At 45.4% G+C, this 23,245-nt stretch overlaps 5 protein-coding genes across 9 annotated transcripts; all 5 read left to right on the top strand.

Annotated features, from left to right (window-relative positions):
• The first annotated feature begins 978 nt into the window (after nucleotides 1-978).
• On the top strand, nucleotides 979-5,918 carry LOC100841084. Its single transcript, XM_003579226.1, has 9 exons — nucleotides 979-1,189; nucleotides 2,645-2,794; nucleotides 3,669-3,826; nucleotides 4,052-4,135; nucleotides 4,314-4,336; nucleotides 5,139-5,262; nucleotides 5,336-5,428; nucleotides 5,543-5,620; nucleotides 5,856-5,918. Exons 1-9 carry the CDS (start codon nucleotides 979-981, stop codon nucleotides 5,916-5,918), a joined length of 984 nt encoding a protein of 327 aa, XP_003579274.1.
• Nucleotides 5,919-7,216: 1,298 nt separating this feature from the next.
• Nucleotides 7,217-7,847, top strand: LOC104584846 (F-box/LRR-repeat protein 7-like). The gene is made up of 2 exons (XM_010240602.1): nucleotides 7,217-7,410; nucleotides 7,610-7,847. Exons 1-2 carry the CDS (start codon nucleotides 7,217-7,219, stop codon nucleotides 7,845-7,847), a joined length of 432 nt encoding a protein of 143 aa, XP_010238904.1.
• Nucleotides 7,848-11,699: 3,852 nt separating this feature from the next.
• On the top strand, nucleotides 11,700-13,007 carry LOC112268863. Its single transcript, XM_024455052.1, has one exon. It carries the CDS (start codon nucleotides 11,902-11,904, stop codon nucleotides 12,829-12,831), a length of 930 nt encoding a protein of 309 aa, XP_024310820.1. The 5' UTR covers nucleotides 11,700-11,901; the 3' UTR covers nucleotides 12,832-13,007.
• Nucleotides 13,008-14,770: 1,763 nt separating this feature from the next.
• LOC104584845 (putative F-box/LRR-repeat protein 22) lies at nucleotides 14,771-15,139 on the top strand. Its single transcript, XM_010240600.1, has one exon. The coding sequence runs from the start codon at nucleotides 14,771-14,773 to the stop codon at nucleotides 15,137-15,139; it is 369 nt and encodes a 122-aa protein (XP_010238902.1).
• Nucleotides 15,140-16,449: 1,310 nt separating this feature from the next.
• Nucleotides 16,450-21,832, top strand: LOC100837739 (putative F-box/LRR-repeat protein 23). 5 transcript variants are annotated; one of them, XR_732065.3, is made up of 6 exons: nucleotides 16,450-17,109; nucleotides 17,198-17,366; nucleotides 19,122-19,163; nucleotides 19,291-19,485; nucleotides 20,805-21,133; nucleotides 21,266-21,832. XR_732065.3 is itself a non-coding variant. In XM_024455210.1 (5 exons), the coding sequence occupies exons 3-5, from the start codon at nucleotides 19,132-19,134 to the stop codon at nucleotides 21,322-21,324; spliced, it is 420 nt and encodes a 139-aa protein (XP_024310978.1). In that variant the 5' UTR covers nucleotides 16,455-17,109; nucleotides 17,198-17,361; nucleotides 19,122-19,131; the 3' UTR covers nucleotides 21,325-21,832. The 5 variants fall into 5 exon arrangements, 2 of the variants coding, with proteins under 2 accessions (XP_024310978.1, XP_010237169.1); XR_732066.3 differs by having other exon boundaries at nucleotides 16,455-17,109; nucleotides 19,378-19,485; XR_732064.3 differs by having other exon boundaries at nucleotides 16,451-17,109; nucleotides 19,122-19,485.
• The last annotated feature ends 1,413 nt before the right edge of the window (nucleotides 21,833-23,245 follow it).

The raw sequence follows: 23,245 nt of genomic DNA, 5'->3' as shown, positions 1-23,245 counted from the left end.
AGTCATCGTTGCGGTGGCTCCGACGACTATTTGGGGTGCTTTTTCAGGCTGATGTTCTTTGCTCCGGTTACGCTGGAGTGGAAGGCTTCGACCTGATTTGCTCCCTTACTATCCTTAATCCTCTAAGTAACAGCCACCCCCACTCAGATGTGAAGGTTCTTTGTGTATGTTGCTCCTGATGGTTCTTCGTCTTCCATTAGATCTGAGTGTTCCCCTTTTAGTAAACTTGCTTTGATTCTCCTGCACCGTCTCTGAAATTTCTTAAACATCTGGTCGGAAAAGGGCCAAATTTGTTTAATCTAGTGGCTAGTTTCTCCTCGTATCCGTTGTGCTGCTGGATTCAAGTTGTGCTCCTTCTTGATCTGGCCATCTTAGGGCCTCCTGTTCTGTTGCTGCTTGCAATCTTGTCCTTTGTTCCATTTTGCCAGCAGCTTCCAGTGCTTCATCGTAGCGTCTTGAACTTGTTGGGTAGGCTACGCCTCTTGCTTCGATCTATAACCTCCCTACAGGGAGGCCCACTCAGTGGTTCCGCTCGCAGCAGACGTATGGCGGTCCTCTTGATGAGTTTCTGGACGCCCAACTTGTCTCAGCCGGTGGATATTCGTCCCCAAGATTTCTTCCCCCGGCAAATCCAAATCCTTCCTCCCTTCGCATTTAAGGAGGAAGTCATATTGCTGCTTTTGGTCGCCATCAAGATCTTCAATGGCAACGGCGTGTCCAAGACGGTAGAACTACAGTATCCTAGTGCTCACCAACGTGGGTGCTTCATGCAGCTTCTATCTTCGGACGCGTGGGTTCATACATGTCGTGCTCCTACATGGGCTTCTAGACACATAGCTTTAGGGCCATGTTTTATTGTATTTCTGTTTATCTTGCCCTTATGTAACTCGGTGCCTTTGGGCTCTTTACTTTGAGAATAAAAAGCAGGTTCTTATGTTAAAAAAAGAAGAGAAAGAGGGCGGTGATCCAAGGAAGGAGATGAGTTCGCCCCCGAAGAACAAGAGGCCCATGGAGGCCGACCCGACCAGCAGCAGAGAGGAGGAAGTCCAAGCGAACAAGAGGAATCCGAGGAGGGAGGAGGAGCCTGCACTGCTCCCCATGCCCGCCGGTAGCGCTGGTTTCTTCATTCATCCCAAGTGGCTCAACGCCAAGATAGAGAGAGACAGACTTGAAGCGGAATTAGGTCTGATATATTCCTCCTCTTCCCCACCATCCTCCTCAAGCCTTCAATGTTGAAGATAAATTTCAAGTACCTATTGCATTCATAGTGTAATCGCTTACTGTTGAAGATAAATTTCAAGTAGCTATTGCATTTATGACCATGTATGTAATCACGTTTCAGTTATTTTTCTAATGATACAAGTGTGCGATTGATGTGTATTTATCTTCTACTGTGGTTTGTTAGGAATTAATCTTGTCTAGTCCGAAAAGTACTAGTTAGAGTTGGAGTAGGCCAATGTCAGAGTCCTAGTTGGACTTGGTTCTGGTGGCTGTTTTGCTAGCCACGTCCATGTATAAATATACATGTACACGGTGCTGGTTGTATCAAGCTTGTAACGTGAGTTCTAAGTTTGGAGAAATAAAAAGAAAAGGCACGACATGTGCCTTTGGCCATAATTTGTGCGTCTTCGTGTGATTGATCTTTGGGCAAACCCAACAATTGGTATCAGAACGAGGTTCAAGATTTGAAGACGTGCTTGCCCCGGGGAGGCGATGTGCTAGCGCCTCGGGGCGGGCAATCAGCGGCAGAGCGGTGTCCGCGGATAAGAGCGGGCAAACGGTGGCAGTGCGCGAAGAGGTGTTCTGCGGATTGATCGGGCAATCGGTGGCTGTGCAGTGGAGTGACGTTCAGCAGATCAGATAGGACTATCGTCGCAATGGACCGATCTCCTAGTAACGGGAGATCATACTGATCGTCGGAAAGTACTCGACATTGGGTCAAGCTGCGTATGTACGTCCAAGTCAGCGTCTGTGAGTCGTGGTTGTGTCCAAGTGCTCGTCTGTGTGGGACTCTGTTGCAGCGGAAGTGTGTCACGGTCGAAGGACTGTCCGGTGAGGTGTATCACTGAGGACGAAAACGTGCGTGCAGACAAGGTGGCAGGTGGTCATCTGTGTGTCTTGACAAGAAGACGGAAGCTCAAGCGTATAGTGGGGCGGTGTACCAGTGAAGGTGAGTCTCTTCAACGAGGACATGTCTTTACGTGGAGCTATGGGTTTAGCTAGCACGCATTGCGTTAGGTGTGGACGGTGTAGTCCATGCGGGATCTAGCGTGACTGGGAGTCTGGATCATACGTTGAGTGTAGTCGACGAGTCGTGAAGCTGCGATGAGTCAAGATGAGGGGGAGCACGGAAGACATGAGTCAAGATTAGGGGGAGATTGTTAGGAATTAATGTTGTCTAGTCTGAAGAATACTGGTTAGAGTTGGAGTAGGCCAATGTCAGAGTTCTAGTCGGATTTGGTTCCGGTGGCTGGTTTTCTAGCCACGTCCATGTATAAATATACATGTGCACGGTGTTGGTTGTATCAAACTTGTAATGTGAGTTCTGAGTTTGGAGAAATAAAAAAAAAACACGACAGTTGACTTTGACCATAATTTATGCGTTTTCGTGCGATTGATTTTTGAGCAAACTTAACATGGTTAGCCCCCCCTGTGGAAGCACAAATTCCTACGCTCGAGGACTTTGAACCTCCCACTACTTTTCACACGGAGCGGCTTCTCCACGTCCGTGAATCTGGAAGCAAGGCGGTGCTCACGGCTGCTAGGTCTCTTCTTGGGGTTTCATCGTCTGTCGGTATTTAGCACATCCAATTTGCACCAACCCGGCCTCTTAGTCTCAGTTTTAGGATTAACTAGCTAGATGACCAAATGATTTACTAGACAGTGCTATACTACCTCTGTCAGTAAATACATATCCTCAAACAAATAAAAAACTTTTCTGTCGGTAAGTACAGATCATAAATACAGTGCTATAATTCACAAAATACATATCTGTCAGAAAATACAGTGCTATCCTCATAAACTTTTCAGGTAGGATGCGTGAAAGGTTTATGACTTGTACTCTGTATCTCTATAATCTAGAACAAAAATTCATTGATGTATATGCTTTTAGCCTATGTGAACATCCGGACCCACCAAATATCAAAGGGGGAGATGTTCAGCCTATGGAAGAAATGTGATCATTTTTTTTAACCTGCCTATATATCCAACCCAGTGATCTTTTTATTAAAACTGATTAGAATTATATATTTATGGAGTTCATACAAGGTTTGTATATGAAATTGCTGAGTTTCTTTATTTCGAAGGTTAGGTCCACATATGTACCCATGTTGTGAGTAAATTTCTCTTCTTCCTGTTCAATCCCATATAGTATTACTGTTGTATTTTCTTTGGAACTTTATTTGTTTACTTGTACAACTTCATCTCAGTTTGTAATCGACTGCTTGCAACTGTATAGAAGTGTGCATGTAGAATTCGTGTCCACCTAAAGTATATTGCTTGAACATCTCCTTCTTTTCTTACCATATGTCTCCTATTGGTCTCTTTTTCTATTGTTTATGTCTAGTTAATGCTAGCCATTTCTTTTACTAATTTAGTGATACGAAAAAATGACCAATTAATCGTCACGCAACTTGATGTATATTTTGCATGAATCTGGATGGATGCAGGTGGCAAACCTCTAAAACGGTGCTCTGGTTTTTGGATTGATTGGGATGAGGAGAGCAAAACCCGTACTGCTTTGACAACGGCACATCTGATTCGCACAAAGACATCTCCTACCAACAACATCTGGTCAGGTGGAGAAGAGTATGCTTCCCATGCTAATGTGAGTCAAATGTTTTGTCTGTTAACCTGTATGCATGTACTTTCACTTTACTTGGTTCCATGTCAAATTAATAACTAGGCGTAAGACAGCTAGTTGCCTGGTTGCAAATTGCATGCCTTAATACTATTTGACCTCTCTAATAAAGAAAAGGAATAACAAATACGTTTGCTTTAAAAAAAAATTTAATGTAAAAATGTAATATAATTCTTTCTCCCATGTTTGTAGGTTACTGTTCATTTGCTAGACGGCACCAGTACAGAGGGCCAGTTGCTGTACCACCAGCCACATTACGATGTTGCTTTTGTGAGGGTTAGAGTGGATAAACCTGTTCAGTTACCATCTGTCAATGAAGAAGTGAAATTGGTTCAAGACTTCTTTCGGCTAGGAAGAGACAATATGTTAGATCTAAGGATAACATACGGTAGGGCTGTATATCAGAATCCAAACACGTACCAGCGGTCTCACAACATGTACTTTGATTGTGCAGGTTGTCCAAACGATGAGGAGGAGGTAATATGTCTTATCAAGCGATTACATTAAATACATTGCTTCCCATACTGAGTTTGTGATATACTTTTGATGTTTTATATTGCAATATGCTATGGCTAGAACTTTTTGTTATTATGAACCCTCATATTTTGTGAATGTGAGTTGTTGCAGTATGACGGCTGAGGGCCAGTCATTGACTTGGAAGGAAAAGTTGTGGGAATGTCCAATGTTAGTAGCAGAAGGACTTTTATACCTTCTTCTATTTTGCTCAGGTGTCTGGATTTATGGAAGAAATATGAGTGCGTTTTCTCTCTCTCTCTCTCTCTCTCTCTCTCTCACATATGCAATTTAATAACGAGAAATTATGTTTGATCAAATAGCTGCAATAAATAATTTATGTAAGTAAATGTTATGTTTGAAAACGTAGCTGCAATATATAATTTAATTCTTTGATGGGTTCAAGCTGCCCAAGCTGAGACCGCAGTTTTATTTTAATGAGGGATTGAACTTAAACTAGTTGGGGTATTGTCCATGAACCAATGATTTTGTGATATTCATCCAGTTTATATTGAAATATGTTGTTCTGTTATAACATCAAATCATAAAAATCCTTTTGGTCTTTTTCAGCTATTTTTCATATCTCATCTCCTTTGGGCCATTTTGAACTCTTATCCAAATTAAAATTTTCGGTTACTATTGAAAAAAAAATTAACCGGGTAGAAAGAAGTTAAATTCCAGTGAAGATGAGTCGTTTAAAAAGTGTTGCTTGCTCTGTTCCTCATGTATACCTTGTTTGACATATGTTAAATGGTAATTTGATTAGGTATAAGTACATCCCCCGGCCTCAACTGGGGATGACGTTTAAGGCCATCAAGCTTCTTGAGCCTGCTCATGTCGACAAGATATGGCGTATGTGTAACATTGATGACGGTCTTGTCGTTCAAGAGGTATGTAATGCTTTCCTAAAGGTGCTCAATTTCTCATATGGATACTGGTTAATGGTTGCCAATTGAAACTTAGGTGTCAAAAGGATCCCATGCTGAGAAATTTGGAATCCAGATAGGTGATATTATTGAACGCTGTAATGGAGAATGCGTTTCTACTACAGTTGAGGTTGGTGTATTAGAGATTTCTTAGGTTTAAAATGAAGTGAAAATAAATTACATTTGTGTGATATTTGGTAGTTTCATGTTCTTGACCTTTATATTTTTATTCTGCTATTATTAGTTGGAAAATATGTTGATGAGCATATGCAAGTGCTCCTCAGACGATTTAAATGGCCTTAATGTTGAAGTTAATGTTTCTGTAAGTTTAACCACTCGATCCCTGCCATCCATTTCTTCATATAGAACTATTATTAGCAAAATCCTAGTAATAAAACATGTGTTATGCTGACTCCATAGGTTGGGGTGTTTCACACGCTAAAAAAACACCGAACGGTCGGAGAGTTGGCTGCAGATGTATCAGATCTTGGAGAAGTTATTATTGCATGAGGTATACATCTCCACTATTAACCTAGTACCATCTAAACATTATCTAGATTTTAAGTTCTAAACTACCGGTAGTATGTAGACTTGGAAGCTTGTCGATATCCACTCAGTAAGAAACATTCACTATTTGACGAAAGAGGTTGTTTGCTGGGTTTTTTTTTTTACAGAACACATGAATACAAGTCCCTGATGTAAAAAGACATGGATGCCGTTCCATGTTATGGAGATTCTAGTTGCTCTGAAACTCACCCTTTTTTCCTGGTGATTACCTCCTTCCTGACTTCTGTGGCATTTTTAACTTCTATCCTTTGCGACTCTTCTTATTTCTCAAGCAGCAAACATGAGTTGTAGGTGCTGCGAGGATTAAGACCAAATGGTCTGGAACTTGGTCAAGAATAGTAAACAAATTATTTAAGACCATGATTGAGTGCAAAGTCTGGACCAAATCATATACTAATGAAATATCTAGCAAAGCATGATTCAGTTGTAGGTAGCGCATATCTAATTATTTAAGACATTCTATGATGGAATGGACATCAACTTTGCACCAAGTGTGAAGTGTAAACATATGGGACTTTGTGTGTTCCTGTTTTCCAAGTTCAATGCCCGTGGGTGTTTGACAAGAAGGAACACAGGGGTCTTGCATAGGTTAACATTAGTACATAGTGCGATTACATGATTTTTACAAGGCGCGGGAAAAAGAACTGGGTGGAACCGATAATCCTAGATATATCGTCTTTTAGGTTTACGATCTGTCATTACAATAAATAAATTCTAAGATGCAGATTTTTTTCGGAGAGTGAAAGCATACATCATTTTGGTCAGAGGACTCCCTGTGTATTGACTTTCAGTCTCTCTGTGGTATTCAAGAGATTCTCGAACTGAGGTGCATATCACATCTTCAGCTGGTTTGCAAAGAATGCAGACTCATCCAACTTTCTCTTTGCAAATTACCAGCAACATGATACCACACTTGAATATAAATCCGAATGTTTACCCAAAAAGAAGGCACCAAGCAAGTAGTTGGTACTAAATGTTGGATCTACATTTGCTTCCCAGATGCCAAAGTCATGACCACAAGTTAGTAGTACTGCCTCCACGCCCCCCAACAGCTAGCTTGTATGGGCGGACCCAGGATAGTACTCCGTAACTGAGAGGGGGCAACATTATGCATTTGAAAACATACACCAAAATTAGTTGAGTGGTGGCAAATGTTTAGGCTCAAGAGGAGGCAACATCAGTCTAGCATGAACATGGGAGTACTGAAAATTTGAGTGGGGGCAGCTGCCCCCACACCACTTAACTTGCCTCTCTACAAATTGCCCTTCTTTCCTTCCATTCCATTCCGTTCCACCACGAGATCTCTGACGAAAGGCAAGCTGCGAGAAGTTCATCCTCCATCGATCATCCAATGGAGGCGGACTGGTCGGCGCTGCCCCACGACGTGCTCGCCGCCATCTTCGCCCGCCTCCCCGTCGACGAGCTCCTCCTCTCCGCCCCCGGCGGCGCCGGCGCCGTGTGCCGCTCGTGGCGCGACGCCGCCAAGGACCCCGCCACGTGGCGGTCCGTCGACATGTCGGTGATGCCCCTCAAGTACTACTCGAGGTTCAACGACGAGAATCTCTGCGCGATCGATCGCCATGGCCGCCGTCGACCGCTCCGCCGGCCAGCTCGAGGCGTTCCGAGGAGTCTACTTGGTCACCGATGAGCTCCTCCACACTACATCGCCCAAAGGTACTCTTACTAATTCCAGCATACGTATCTATATACGATTTCCTCCTTGCTGTAACTGAGCTGCATTCAGGTCGCCGTCTCTAAAGAGCCTGGCGGTCACCGGGAGCAACGGCGTGACCAGCCAAGGGCTGGAGGCGGTCGTCGACGGCTGTCCTCGCCTGGAGTGTCTCGTGGTCTTCCAGTGCCCCGATGTCTTGGTCGAAGAAGCCCTGGTAGCAAAGTGTGCGCAGATCAGGCTCCTCTGCCTTTTACCTAGCATCGGGCAACCCAAGGTCTACAGGCGGCTTGCTGGTGGCGACGACGACTAGCTATATATATTGCCTTGCCTCCCTATATATGTTCACGCAACCTTTTCTACGAGACGGAATATCGTTGCCTGCAATGCGCGTGGCAGCTAACTGAATGCCATCCTTCATCTCGGCGCGCCGCGTTATTATTTATATACGTTCCTAGTGTATTTCAACAAATATATGTACTAGTCCTATATATATTCATGTTTTGTTGTGATGCAAATGTTTAATTTTGTTCTCCATTAAATTTGGGGTTCTTCGGTGACGCCTCTCTGCCATCGTAGAATCAACCCAGATGAAAGAGATCAGCTGCCCTTGTTTTCGAGATGCACAAGTAACGTTTGCAAAGATCACACTGGTCCAAGGACAACTTTTTTCTTGGCCTCGATCATGGCAGACATCGCCAGCCGAGGCCGAGCCCGTCTGAGCCCGGCCCAGATGTCCACCCCGTGCAATCCCATCCTACTCCAGCAGACGGTGCCGACAGATGTGGAAGCAGATCCCTTGATGCCAGGGAAAAAAATAAAGAGCATGTGAAAAAGATAGCTTTTATTTGGTACCCTGAAATCGATTTTGGGCCATCCGTTTCCATTGATCCGAGGGTGCAGATTGAGCTATACTGCTCTGCAGTATACTACCGTTGGGTCCGATCGAGCCGTATAAGGGTATTTTCGGAACTTTCACACGGCCCAAACGATGATACAGGGCCGACCCTTATCATTTTCTCCCCCACCCCATCGTCCTCGCCCCTTCCCCGATCGAACGCCGCCTCCTCTCCCCGGCTCGATCCCACACCGCCGTCGCGCCCTCCCGTACCCGGTTTCGACAGCAGGCCAGCATGCACCCCGCCACTAAGGTTGCCACCTCTCCCCCCTCCTCGGTGCCAAACGTTCGTCAGGGCACCCATGCCGCAACTCCGGTCCCTCGGCGCCTGCGCTGTCCTTTTTAAACAAACTACTCCGGTCCCTCGGCGTACATAGGAGTATCTTGCTGAACCATCATTGCCTGGTCACCTCTGCTGTTTCCCATTCTAACAAGTACAACAAATTGTTTCATACTATCACGACATCCATCAGAACGTCGGGTAGAGGACTGGCTGGCACGGACTTGGGGCCATGACTCCGATGATGGAGACGGCCGGCGGCGTGGGTCTGGCCGTCGAGTTCGACCAGGGATCCCGGCCCGGTGGCAAGTGGCTTGCTGGCGAGATCAACGAGCCGCTCGGCCGGGGCGAGGTCGATGAACGCCTATCAGGCGGCGGTGTGTTCAACCTGCCTTCACCTCTTTTACCTCCGCTTTCCTATTTATAGAAGCGGATCAAACACTTTGCCCTCATGGAATGTTTAAACAAAAAATTTAAGCGGCACCCATGTTCACAGGAACTGAAGGAAAAAAAAATTAAGCACAAACAATCATGTCGCATCTCGTAGCTGGGTTGTTCTGAAGAAAACCGAAAGACATCATCTAGGAGTCCACCACAACACAAGAGTTCTAGGGGATATCAGATTTTGAAGACATAGACGAGTTCAAAAATCAACACCTTACAAAAGACCATGTAATTTCCTTTCTATAATAATAATCTTTCCAGCCATCTACTCCCTACGATCCTAAATTGTTGTCGAAATATTACATGTATGTAGACACCTTTTAAGAATAGATACGTTCATATTTGGGCAAATTTGAAACAAGAATTTAGAATCGGAGAGAGTACGTAACACCAGATCCATCCATCTCTGAAGTCCTCTACAGAATTCCCCAGTTAGCTTTCCGCACTGGATCCCTCCATCTCTAGGAATCTCCACACATATAACCTGCTAGAAAAAAGATATACTGGTAAAAAAGTCAATTGATTCAATGGAACAGTAGATTTGTTTAAACATTCCAATAATTAATATTTTCACAGCATATCTATATACCTATCTAAAAAATACGAACCGTTTCCTTCACCTCGCGTTTTCGTCGCCTGTCAAACTCCCTCGCCCGACGCGTTTCCACCCGTTTTTTTTATCCACCCGACCCGCTGGCCCCAATCCCTCGGCCTCCACTTTGCGTCTTCTCCCTCCATCTTCCTCTAGGTCGCCGCTGCCTCCTGCAGTCCTGCCCCGATCCGTCCCCCGAATCCTCCTCAGCCACATCCCCATCCGCCTCTACACCGCGTGCCTCGGCCGCCGCCGCTTGCTGGCCTCCTCCCGCACCGCCTCCCTTGCTGTCGCCGCTACCTGCTGCAGCATAGGAGGCCGGAGGGGAAAGTGGCCATCGTTGGAGGAAGACGCGGCAGCCAAGGCGGTGCCTACATGGAACGGTGTCTCGGCGGTGCGGGCCCCACGCATTGTCGGCCGGACGGCCATGGTGATGCCCCCGCGGCGGTGCCTCCAGTCAATGGCGACCTGGCGTGTGCCGCCATGTGACGTTGACCACACGGCTTGCTTTCCTGAAGCTGAACCTGTTGTTTACGTAGCCTGCTGTTTGCCCAACCTGTTGGAAGTTTGGTGAAGCCTGAAACCTGTTGGGAGTTTGGTGAACATACAATCCTCTATCCCAAAGTGTTTTCTTACGATTATTTCAACTGATTTACTGTAACTATGTCCAGGACCTTGATCTGATCCGATAGAAACTTCAGTGCATGCATATAGACTCCTGTTTAGAGGGCATATTTATAAGGTGAGTATTCTCTGTGCATAATGGTGTAGCTCCTGATTTACACACACAAAAAGCATGATGTTCTCTTTTTTGTTGGCTTGGAACATAAGCAAGTACTACCTCAGATCCATATTAGTTGTCGAAATATTACATCTATATATACGCTTTTTAGGCATAAATACATCCATATTTAGATAAATTGAGACAATTAATATGGATTGGAGGGAGTAATAATATTCTTCGGTTTTCTTCTATCAGAATGGTAAAAACAAATGCACATGCAAGGGTGAGTAATTCATAGATGGATACAGGGACTGCTACAGGAATTACATATGAAATGAGAGTTTGAATATATCCATTCTCTACAAATTCTTTGTTGAACTCTTCGTTGAGATATCCTTATTACGTGATGTACCTAGGAGCAAACATTGTTGATTAGAGAAAGAGAAGGGGTCGTTTACCTCACTATCCTTCATTTTTTTGCCCGCAAAATGCATTGCCCTATTATGCTGTAGTTGCCCCAGAATCAGAAACAGTAACTCCAAGATATAGTCCCATCTATATCCATCTCATGCAATTGCAAATTCTCAATCTTCTCGCTCATGGCAACATCCAGAGTCCACCTTATTTCTATGAACTCGCATATATTTGAAGACACTATGATCCTAAACGAGCAAAGCGGAGCGGACCGCAACGGCTGTACCAGCACATGGGCACTGTCACAGGCAAGGCACCATGATCAAGAAAAAAAAATCAATTTGTTTGAGCGGAGCGTAGCGAAGCAGCCGTGGCAACGCACGGGCAACTTTGCTAGTCCTCTCAAAAATGGTGTAGAAAATCTATTGTTATACGCTACGCATAAAGTTCACATCAAACACGGAATGGCTACATACACATTTGTACTCGAGTTTAGCTTGTTTGTAGCCTCTGCTATGAAAAAAAAACTCATGGTCACTTGCTAAGCATTTATATCTTTGAAAACCTTCAACTCTTTGTGCACAAGTTATGAATTGAAATTTCAGAAACAACCAATCAACATATAAATGTGAGCACCATGAAAACAAATTAAGGCCGATTCTGCATATCATGTGAATCTGTGAACAACCAAGAACTGAGAGCCGTACTAATAGTCCCGAATTTCCATCAAAGTTGAAGCATACAACAGAATTGAAATTCGATTAAGGTGTTCAACTCGGTCTCGAGAAGGAGCCATGGGGAGCTGACCTGCAGCCGTGCGGAGCGGGCTGCTTGTGCTTGATTGACGGCGGAGAGGGGTGCTCGGCGGCTGGGGCTGTTGTTCAGATCTGGAGACAGGAGGACGCGGGATCAGAGGACAGAGGGGGACACACGGCGCCGCGTGATAAGACTAACCGGCGGATTTTCCCATAATAATAATAATAATATAATGTTGACCCAAGTCTCGTAGGCAGCCATGGCGAAGATGAACTCTCCGCTACACAGGGTCATCGACGCCCGGCGGTGGGACGGCGAGCTCCTCCTGGGCCGCCTCTTCATCCTCTTCCACGCCGCCTTCGTCGACGCCGGCTTCCTCCCCTCCGCCGCCGCCGCCACAGCCTCGACTCTCTCCCTCCGCTACCTGGTGCCGCTGCCGCAGCTCCTCGCCGCCGTCGCGCTTAGGGTCTGCGCTTACGGGCGGCACGTGGTCTTCTACGTCGACACCAGCTCCGTCGTCTCCGGCGCCGGCAGCAGCGACTACTTGTGGGCGTGCGTGGACGCGGTCGCCGCCGCCCCGCTCCTCTCCGGCGGCCTGGACGGCACCGCGCGCGCGCTGAGGAACGACGCCGTGGTGTCGGCGCTCTGGCGCGAGCTCCCCGAAAGGCTGAGCCGCCGCGTCCTGAGAGAGATCTGCGGCGGCGGCGCGTTGCTGGGCGGAACCACCTTCATGTCGCTCCCGGAGGAGATGAAGTTGTCGATCCTGGCGAGGCTCGGCGACGGCGAGGACCTCGCCAGGGTGTCGGCCACCTGCAGCGATCTGCGCCGCCTCGTCCGCGGCCGCGACCGCGAGTTCTGGAAGCGCATATACGACTACAACGCGGCGGCGCCGGCGCCTTCTCCTTGGTGGTCTTGGCTGCGGTCGTGGGCGCAGATGGACTTGATTGACTTGTGGCCAATGTGCGATCTGTTCGTCCATCCACCGGAGCCGTCGGCCACGGAATATCTGGCTTGCCTGAGACGTGCGAAGAAGCGGCGCCGGGCAAGGGCAACGGCAGCGTCAGGCGTACCGATGGAAGCGATCCCGGAGAAGATGAAGTGGTCGTCAGGTGGTGGTCGCGAGAAGCGGCGCCACCACGCTGGCGCCATCAACTCGCCGTCAGCTCGGTACCCATGGAAGCATCGATGATGATACCATCGCGTCTCGTCTCTGCTCTGCACCCATCCATGGCCAGCGTCGTGTTGCCTTAATTTCCATCTGTTGAATTTCTGAGACACTTTATGCTAGCTTTGTGCCCGTGCTCCGCTCTGGAATCATTAAGAAAATTTACAACTGAAGGAACAAGACGCCAACTTATGAACAAATGTCATAAAGCCTGATGATCGGTTTTGCTGAATTTGAACTCCGAACCCAAACTCATGGAGATTAGAGAGGAAAGGCGGCAACATAGACTATGTAAGATAGTATTATGACTTGAAGTTTTAACTCGTTTATACAATCTACTTGTCAGGAGTGACAAGAGAAAGGAAGAAATGAATTGACGACCACCAACACAAAACTTTATAAGTAGGCAAGATACTAGTGTAGTTGTTTTACTTGAATCTAATACTCTGAAGCTGAATCAAATCATATATGGTGACAAAAAACTCACAATATATTTGCACGATACTGTAACTGTAAGAGCCGAATGCGCGCAAGTCACCATCTCTAGTGAGCCTCACGGTCATCGAGAGCGACCTCGTGTCGAACCGAGCCCTGACGGCTGTCATCGACCGCTGTCCTCGCCTGAAGCGTCTTCACATCGTCGTGGGTCTCAACATCGTCATCAACAAAGCCCTGCAAGCCAGGTGTGCGCGGATCTGATCGCTCAGCCTTATCCCTTACGGGGACCCCAACTGGTAGGGTGAAACCGGATCGGATAATTTCCGGCCGAATCCGGTTTCAGATCCGGTCGGATAGGATATGGGAGATGAATTCTCTATCCAGTCGGATACAGAAACGGATACCGGATAATTTATTCGGATACATAATAGGATACGGGAACGGTGTTATCCCCGGATACCGGATTATCTGGATTTTTAATCGGATAATCCGGCGTGACAAATTCAGATTATCCGGTATTTTATATGCAGCCCATCAAAATAAAGCCCTAAGGCTATCCTGCCTTTCACCCAAGCAATCAAAGCAATCTGCTGCAGCAACAAAAAATACTCCAGCGATGGCTCCTCTCTCTGCCCCTCGTTCTTTTTCTCAACCTTTTCTCTTCCCCTTGATTACCTCGTTTACCGGCCAACAATGCATCTTTCCCTCCCACCCGTTCAGATTTTCTAATCTTCTCTACTTGATTAATTCTTTAGCAATTTTCTTAGACTATATCCACTCAGATTCTCCAATATTTTCCTTGATAGTGTTCATACTTTTCACTAGTTGATAGCTAGCTAGTAGCTCAGTTACAGTGGTTACTACTTACTGTGCAAAATCTTGAATTCGGTGTGTAATCTTGAATACGGTAGTACATCGATTGTTTTCTTTGTATTGTCCGAGCATATTTGTCCGCTTCCTGTTTTCTTTGTATCGTCCGAGCATATTTGTCCGCTTCCGGTCCGTTGCCCTTCTGTTTCCGATTTTTTCCAGCATATTCTATATTCATGTTTTGCTGTGATGCAAATTAAATGTTTGAACTTCAATATGTATCCATCAGTTCATAGTATTATAATTGTCTTGAGAAAATTGGCCACAAGACACCGTTATAATTGAGTCTTTGCCAAATTCGAGTTTTACGTGGTTACCTGCATTTGATCATGAAATATGAACTTCTTTCGAGAAGAAAAGGATGATAGAGAGAATTGGGCCTGGGCGCCATGCTGCATAATGGGCTTTTTGGGTGGTAGGCCTCGTGCGGGTGCTGCTGGCAAAAGTAGCAAGCAAGGCGCGACGATTCGTTCCACCCATACTGGCACTCACGGTCTCACGGGCAGGCGGCGCGGGCGATTGGCGAAACCCTGGCGCCGGCGACCAGTGGAGGCTGACGTCTGGCGAAGCTGTGAGACCCGTGCGCGGCGAGAGGAGCCTGACTACTAGAACGGCCGGCTTCCCACCAGATCAGACGGAAGGAAGCTGTACTGCAATGGAGACTGACTGGTCGGGGCTGCCGCTGGACTTGCTCGCCGCCATCTTCGCCAACCTCAGCGTCTGTAACGTCCTGTCAGGCGCCGGGCTCGTGTGCCACTCGTGGCTCGACGCGGCCAAGCTGCCCACCCTGTGGCGCTCCGTCGACATGGCACCCGTCCCCATCGGCAGGTGCTACGAGGAGGATCTCTGCTCGATGGCCTTGGTCGCCGTCGACCGCGCCGCCGGCCGGCTCGAGGCGTTCGCCGGAGCGATCTTCGTCAGCGACGCGCTCCTCCGCTGCATCGCCGAAAGGTGCGAACAATTACGTAAACTACCAATTCAAGACATTCAAATCAGAAGAGTGAAATGGATAGTTGGTCCTTAAACTCGGAGCGAACGTACAGTTTTCATGAACTCAGAAAAAAAAAACTTCAACAGCATAAACTATTATTAGTGTAACACTTAATTAGATGAAAAACGGTTCGGCGGATTAATTTTGCTACGTGGCAGGCATGCCAGCTTAAGTCAGGACTGTGGGTTGCTGTCGGGGTTTCTCGGAATTTACTTTTGCAAAAAATTAACATTATTCTTCAAAGGTCCGTTAAATTAGCAAAAAATTAACATAATTCTCTGCAAGTTGATGTTAAATTGTTGCGAAAACTCCCTTGAAAAACCTCAACAGCGACCCACGGTTCTGGTTTAAGCCATTTGGCTGGAATTAATCGTGAACTGTTTTTGGACCTAAGTGTGACACTAATGCGAGTTTAAGGTTTTATGTATGTGTTTTCAGCGTTCGTGGACTAAACTTACATTCGCTCCAAATTTATGAACTAGTGATGTACTCCCTGCGACTCATATTACTTGTCGAAATACTACATGTATCACTTTTAAACATAGATGCATCCATATTTGAACAAATTTGAGACAAGTAATATGGGTCGGAGGGAGTATTTAACTTGTCAAAGCATGTAAGGTGATCGCGAGCTGCATGCATGCGGGTCGCCGTCTCTAACGAGCCTCACAGTCACATGCAGCGCCAGCGTCACAAACAAAGGCCTGGCTGACGTCGCCGACGGCTGCCCTCGCCTGCAACATCTTCACGTCGTCCCGTGCTACAAGGTCGATCACTACGACGTTGCCCTGCAAAAAAAGTTTGCATCACTCACATTCAATTCGTTGATGATGACTAAAGCCTGGTGTGATACTTCTGACAATGATGACTACGACGACGACGGGCTTACATAGATCAAACAACAACGTATATCGTCTATTCAACGGTGCCTCGATCACGTGCCACTTCCAATTGTCTTCCATGGCTTAGCGTCACCTGCATAAAAAGCAGGAAGCACATCTTTCTTATGGAATGTTCTGAATTTCCTATTGCATCCATCAGAGTGAAAGAAAAAAATAGTCTGATTTAAAATACCGGTGAAGTATGAAACATATAATAATGGAATCTATTGAAATTTGAAAAACATTATTCTTTATTAATTAGTGGAATTATGTTAAGATGACATCCACTTCTCAATTTTTGTGTTTAATGTACACTACCAACTTCGCTATGAGAGTGTGACACCATATTAAAATTGGAGTGATGAACTGAAATATAAAACACAGTATAACCGAGGTGAAATTTGATTCCCAGCCCTATGAGAATTGAGAACGGAGACGGTTTCTCCTCTATATCTAGAGATGAGCAGCTTCTCAAAAAAATAAAATAAAATAAAAAAATTCTAGAGATAGCGCCTTGGCGGCCCTCAGTCGCCATGCCCAGATCTCGATCTCTCTCTCTCCACCGCCCAACCTCTGCACCGTCCACCAGAACGAAGAAATTGAAGGTGGTTGGCCCAACAGTGCAGCAGGCTGGTGGCTTCCCTCTGCCTTTTTCCGATGGCGGCGTCGGCGCACGAGGCTGTGATGGCGGTGGGTGGACTGCGGCGGCGGCAGGAGCACGTGGTTGTCATGGAGCAGGCCAGTTGGGTGCGGCCGTTACTTTTGTTTGACCTCTGTTGCAGAGCAGCAGAGGTGCTGCTCGGCGCCGCCCCTGATGACGCAGTAGCTGTGGCCGGCCGCCGCTGAGGATCTCAAGGCTCGAGGTGCTCGGAGGTGCTTGCTCTGTAGCTACACCTCCTCCTCCGGTAGCACCGTGAGCAGCTCCAGCAAGGGTTGGGCAGGCAGATGCTACATTCTCCGACGAACAGGGACGCAATGTGATCATGGAGCGGCACCAGGTGACTGGATCTTTCACCGGAGCGAGAAGAAAAGGGGGAGCTTGATGAGAGGTGTTTATGCACCAAAGGTGTTCGATGAAATTACCAAGCGACGAGCAACTCTGGTTCATTCTTGTGGTTCAAAGTGAGTTGTGATTTTACATGATTTTCATCGTCTAAGTTTTCAAGTATGGTAGTGCTTTGTTAAGTTGGTATGTTCATGCTCTGTTTAGGTGGTACGCAAGATTATTGTGGGGCTACTCATGTCAATTGGTGTCCTGCAGTCTAACGATGTGTCAAGTTTCATTTGAAGTGTCGAAGCTTTTGACAACAACAAGTCATGACAACAATAGTACCACAACAACAAGATCACCTTCCTACGAGCAATAGATCCTAGGCAAGGTACTTACTATCTCCAAGTCCATCTCTCCTTGCTTATGGTTGCCAAGAATACCAACTTGAATGCTGGAGTCATATCTGGACATATTTCCATTTACTTGACTTGCTAGTTAAGAATTCTGTATTCCACTCGTCATATCAAGTTTTTTTGGCCCTAGCTACCAAAACTCAACTACTTGAAAAGATATCATGAGACGCCTTTCAGTTTGACTCTGTCAGTCATTGTAGCGAGTTTGTGTTGTTTAATACTCCCTCCGATCCTAAATTGTTGTTGAAATATTACATGTATCTAGACGCTTTTTAAGAATAGATACATCCATATTTGGGCAAATTTGAGCCAAGAATTTAGGATCAGAGGGAGTAATTAGTTACGATCATATCAATGGTGCACTTATCCAATTGTTAAGTAAATAATTGATCATGATAGGAATATAGTTACCCTGTTATGCAGGTTATTGTTACCAGTATAACAGTGGTGTAGTTACCCACGTGTCTATATTACCACGACAACTTTGATGGAGTTACCTGAGTGTTCAGGTCATAGCTACTATTTGTCATCTTATCACTTATATAGCTACTCAACACTCAATTTAAAGTTACCACCATGTCACTTAGTTTACCATGTTATAGTTATGGGCATGTCACTAATGTGGTTACCCAATTGTCCAAGTTACATTCATCACCATAGCACCTCCGTAGTTACCTCACTGTTTGGGCTAAGGTATAGTTTTTGAAGCTGATAAGTGTTGTTTATATTGTGGTAATTCACATATTACTGGCATGGTAGCTTCTGAGATTCAAAAAATCACGGGAAACATAACCGTATGAAATCTATTTTGAAATCGATACTTGCTTGTGAATAATCACGGGTAACTCATGTATTATTGTCTCGCTAACTTTAAAACTAAGAAAAATAGTCTCCAAACATACCTAAGTGACCAAATGAAATGAAATAGGCACAAAACTCTCCCCTGCAACTGCTCGACCATACACACCAAAAGAAATCCCCTTCTCCACCTACTCCTCCCATCGAACAGATCAAGAACAGACCTCATGTTGTCCCTTTTCTCATCCAATATTGCCACCTATTTCTCCCCTCTCCAAGATCCCGTCTAATTCTCCCCTCCCCAAAATTTACTGGCTCTTTCACATCACGAGCAACTGAATCGACAAAAGGATGTAGATTTCAGATCAAGGTGGAGGACAAAGGGGCATGGAGGAGCGAGGGGCGGGGCAGAACACAGGGGTATTCAGGGCTGAACTGCTTCGAGCTCTCCGATGAGCCTTCCTGTCATTCTCCTCTACCACCTCTTTTTTCCTGAATTCGTGGTTACCTTATTACTTGGATTTGATGGTTCTCCATGGTTGTGACTGATGGTAAAGAGATTAGATTGCCCCTCTTTCTAGGCCTAAACTTTGATTTTCCAACTAGGATCGATCAAAGTTCTCCATGGTCCGGTAACTTTTGAGCTCATATAAAAGTCGTCCAAACATATTCGAGTGAGATCTAGTTTTCAAGTTGATAACTACTTGTAAAATGGTCAGATAACTCATGTGTTACAGTCTGGTAACTTTTGAGCCTCCAAAAAAATTCACCAAAACATAGTCAAATGGGATCTAGTTTTGAAACCCTTGTTGGGATGAACTTGACTGTGAAACAGATCTTTAATTAGGCATTCCATTTAAGAGTTAAAGCATTTTAAATTTTTGGAATAGAAAGCTATTTGTAAATGACTAAGAGCTATTTTGGACATGCAGGTAGTGCTACATGGCTTGTGGCTTGGAATTGCTGAGGCAACGGTATGCATGGATGTGTGCGTTACTTATGCTATATATCATACGGATGGTGTATAGCACAGTCCGTAAATAAATAGATAAAAAATCGCTTTTGGATTTATTAGGCAATTAATAACATACCCAAAAGCAGATCGGCTTTCTAGAATTCCACCACAATACCTCACAGTTCCTGAACTCCCAAACGTACCCTGCATCCTAACCACCGGCGACTGGTCAGGCGAAAACCCTCAATCTTCCCAAGCGGCGTACGGAAGCCGGGAGCGAGCACCTTCTCGGCGGAAATGCTGGCAACCTAAGATTTCCGCTACTTCGTCGCTTCCCCACGGTTGGTTAACTTCAATCTTTCCCCAAATTTTTTTTAGGTGAACTACTTTTATCTTTCCCCCAATCTTTCTGCTCTGATGCTCCTGCCAATCGATGGAGCACCCATCGGGCAGCGTACGGGAGGGAGACCGGCGAGAAGGGCAGCGCCGTGGCGAGCCTGGGAGAGAGATGGGTTGCTAGGGTTCTGTCGCGAAGCCGTCGCGAGCCTGGGAGAGATGGGATGCAGCAAGGCTCGCACGAGAGAAATAAGTCGGCCCAGCTTGGACAAGGCAGCCCACATGGCCCGATTAACGACAGGCCTTCGATTTTTCTCTGGGAGCAGCAGCTATTTAGGATGAAGCCCACAAATCAACGGCCAGATTTTGCTCAGATGGTAGATCCGACGGCTGAAAATGTAGGTGGCCTGAGATGGCTGGGATTGTGCTCAGTTTTACTGTCCTAAATGTTTTCCCTCTGGGAGACATTAGAAGGGTTTTGAGTGGCTTTTGCGAGAATATGCACCACAACTCCATTGCGGAACACGCTGATCTTGATCTTAATTTCGTATAATAATGCATTTTGGACTGCAGTTAGTGGGGAACCCTTTGTGTTACCCGTCCCCAATCTGGATTGGAGTACTGGATAATAGTAATTGCTATCCAATTTGTTTCCTTTAGATTCTGAACTTGGTTCTCACTAGGTTCATAAATGGTGTAAAAATTGAGCAAGATTTCTCACACCTTCCATTCTTAGTTGCCAGATTTATTATAGTCTCCATTTCATTACCAGTTGGACTTACCACCATTAGGAATGTAGTAAAATTCCGATACTGAACCTGGATTGGATTCCATTGGATAAAATAATCTCCTCCTCTAAAGCGTTGAGAAAACCAGCACAGAGGACTGCACTCCATTGAGAACCTGTACTGAATTACAGCTTTTCGAGGAAGAGGAATCGCCACAAAATTCGCTCGGAATAAGATCCGAGATTCGGATTCAACGGATGTTGCAAACGGGAAGTGGAGAAGGAATGAGGTATTCTTGCGTCCCATGGCGATAGACAGAGACCGATGGTGCTTACCCATGTCCCTGTCACCAAGAATATATTTTAGAAGTTTGAGGATGATGAAATGTATATGCTCAAATCTGAGGATGATGACATGATACGCATGTTTTGCACAAACTACTAGATATGCACAACAGATAACTTATAGTATCTCCCAAGTATATCACATCTTTTCTCTTTTGGCGTAGGATATGTAATTGATTTTTTTTATGTGCCTGCCACATCTTTTCTCTTTTCTAATGTTCTTGCCTTACGTAACAAAACGTTGTGCTGTAGAGCCCATCAGAGATTCTCTTTCGCTCCCATGGAAATGGAAACAGACTGGTCGAAGCTTCCTATGGATGTGCTCACTTTGATCTTTGCTAAGCTTGGGCCTATCGAGATCCTCATGGGTGCGGGCCTCGTTTGCCACCCATGGCTTGAGGCTGCCAAGCTGCCTGATCTCCTCTGGCGGTCCCTGGACATGAAGCACCTGAACAGCAGCAACAATGCCGTGCTCAAGAACGAACATTTCCTGCGCGCAATGGCGAGGATGGCCGTGGACCGTGCCGATGGACGGCTCGAGACGTTCGCGGCGGACAATTTCGTCGACGCCGAGCCAAAAGGTACTTTGATATATTTTTATTTTTATTTTGCATTTCAGAATTTCAACCAGATAGATCGATCTCAGTTCCTGATCATCGGTTACCAAGTGTTTCAGCTGGTTGTTAACTGTACTCGATCTCATGCATATGCAGGTCGCCATCTCTCAAGAGCCTTAAGCTCGCCAACTGCAGCATCACCAACACCATACTGATGGATACCGTCGATAGCTGTCCTCGCCTAGAGCTTCTTCAACTGAGCGACTGCTTCATTTTCAATCTCAACTGTTCCCTGTGCGCCAGGATCAGGAAGCGGACGTTCATTTGGAGCGCACGTGGGACTTGTATTGAATGTGGGAAACGTCTAAAGACAAACACATCTCGAGATGAAGTCAAAGAATGGCTTGATTCAACTTTCACTTTTTGAGAGTTGATGGACTAAATTGCTCTTGGATGACAAGTTCATGTACCGCGGACATCTTTTACTTATGTTCCAGATTTAGAATATAGTATTGCTTTCAGATTTTTACCAGATTTATTTATGTTCTTTATTTCGTTTTTCATTACCCCGTTTAATTGGTCGCCCTCTAACGAGGTGGGCTGGTAGCCATCAACGTATTTAAACAACTAGCAGCATGTTCTAGGAGGAAGTACGAACATGTTAGGAATATGACTTTGATAGTTATATATGCTACTGAAAACATACATGATAGTTTTCCTTAAGGCAGTGGTAGTTTGGTCGTTAGCTTTGTAATATGTATGTTTGGAGTTCCGCTGGCAGGCTTGGTTTTGCTGTCAGCTGTGTTTTTTCATCACCTGTTCTGAACCTCTAGACAAACTGAAACATGTTGATTTCGTTAAAATCGGGGGCTTGCTCCTTTTCTTAAAAAAAACAAAGATGCAAAGGAGGGAAGTTTCTCGACCACTTCTTTGTATACCAGAAGATTACAAAGCATAAAATTAGGGACTAGCTGTATGCAGAAATTCACTGGTGTCTGAAAACTTACAACTGGGTAAAAAAACACAACATAATTACATGTACAATCGAGTGTCCAAGTGTTAACCAACGAGATTGTTGAAAAAGGAGAAAGCCTCTGCTAGACTAGTACATATCTCAATATCACTAAACTTTCTCAATCTTGTGACAGACGTCGATGAAGTGGATCTGCCACACATTCAGGGATGCATATTCCTTCAGGCATTCCTTCAGCTGAGCCTCACTGTGCCGATGATTATACAAAAATATCAGCAGGAATTTCTGTTAGAAATCAGGGCACCGTGAGTTGTAGAACTGCTGGCATTAGTTGATGCATGTGGAGATTATACCTTTCTGGAGATCAAATTAAGAGCATGAGCATATCTCACGTCCATGCTGCTTCATCTCTCAGGATGAGTATATGCCAGAGATCGTGTCGAGGCTATACAACTGGCGGTCATCGGAGTAGAGCGAGTGCTTTGACATCTACATCATCTGTTCATCAACGTCGCTCGAGCAACGATTTCGAAAATCATCATTGCTCCGTGGTTTTTCTCTAGAGAAGATAATGTTCAGATCATATCTTACCATGCTTGTTTCCCAAGCCATTGGATTGGCTAGTAAAATGCACACACGGTCATTGAACTTGGCTTTGATTATCAATTTAATCACTGCATTTTAAAAATCGAAAATTACGGTCCATGAGCTTGACGAAATATCTCACGTACAGTCATAAGTACCATATTTTGTGCGTATAGGTCGTAGTTTGTGTCAGCTCAGCTCGAATTCTTGCATTTTTTACCCCCAAAAAATAATCCATGAGCACCGAAGCCCATTTTTGCATGTTTTTTTTCAAGAGGCAAAATGCCAAAATTCAGGTTGAGCTGGCACAGGCTACGGACTCATACATGCAAAATATGATCACCGTGACCGTACATGAAATTTGTCAAATTCACGGACCGTAACTTTTAGTTTTTAAAATACAGTAACTAAATGAAGAATCGAGGGAAGTTCGGTGACCGTTAATGCATTTTACTCTTCTTTCAATTTGGATGGTTTGCAGTTGAATCGTACAAGATTCGTCGTACTACTCAAGCATCGTACTCAAAACTATTCCGAGGACTTAACGGGCCTTAATAAACTCGGTAGTTTAGCCTAAG

This window comes from Brachypodium distachyon, chromosome 4 (assembly GCF_000005505.3).
Source record: "Brachypodium distachyon strain Bd21 chromosome 4, Brachypodium_distachyon_v3.0, whole genome shotgun sequence".
Taxonomy (NCBI): domain Eukaryota; kingdom Viridiplantae; phylum Streptophyta; class Magnoliopsida; order Poales; family Poaceae; genus Brachypodium; species Brachypodium distachyon.
Note: the sequence above shows the minus strand (reverse complement) of the source record. Positions and strands in the feature narration are given on the sequence as shown.

What these genes read in the sequence shown, in the direction of transcription:
- LOC100841084 (XM_003579226.1), top strand. Translation starts at nt 979, where the DNA reads ATGAGTTCGCCCCCGAAGAACAAGAGGCCCATGGAGGCCGACCCGACC. An exon ending in TGAAGCGGAATTAGGTCTGA is followed by an intron (nt 1,190 to 2,644) that starts TATATTCCTCCT and finishes TAACATGGTTAG; the next exon opens with CCCCCCCTGTGGAAGCACAA. An exon ending in GTCCAAACGATGAGGAGGAG is followed by an intron (nt 4,337 to 5,138) that starts GTAATATGTCTT and finishes TAATTTGATTAG; the next exon opens with GTATAAGTACATCCCCCGGC.
- LOC104584846 (XM_010240602.1), top strand. Translation starts at nt 7,217, where the DNA reads ATGGAGGCGGACTGGTCGGCGCTGCCCCACGACGTGCTCGCCGCCATC. An exon ending in CCCCTCAAGTACTACTCGAG is followed by an intron (nt 7,411 to 7,609) that starts GTTCAACGACGA and finishes AGCTGCATTCAG; the next exon opens with GTCGCCGTCTCTAAAGAGCC.
- LOC112268863 (XM_024455052.1), top strand. Translation starts at nt 11,902, where the DNA reads ATGGCGAAGATGAACTCTCCGCTACACAGGGTCATCGACGCCCGGCGG.
- LOC104584845 (XM_010240600.1), top strand. Translation starts at nt 14,771, where the DNA reads ATGGAGACTGACTGGTCGGGGCTGCCGCTGGACTTGCTCGCCGCCATC.
- LOC100837739 (XM_024455210.1), top strand. Translation starts at nt 19,132, where the DNA reads ATGGCTTGTGGCTTGGAATTGCTGAGGCAACG. An exon ending in TTGGAATTGCTGAGGCAACG is followed by an intron (nt 19,164 to 20,804) that starts GTATGCATGGAT and finishes GTTGTGCTGTAG; the next exon opens with AGCCCATCAGAGATTCTCTT. An exon ending in CGTCGACGCCGAGCCAAAAG is followed by an intron (nt 21,134 to 21,265) that starts GTACTTTGATAT and finishes ATGCATATGCAG; the next exon opens with GTCGCCATCTCTCAAGAGCC.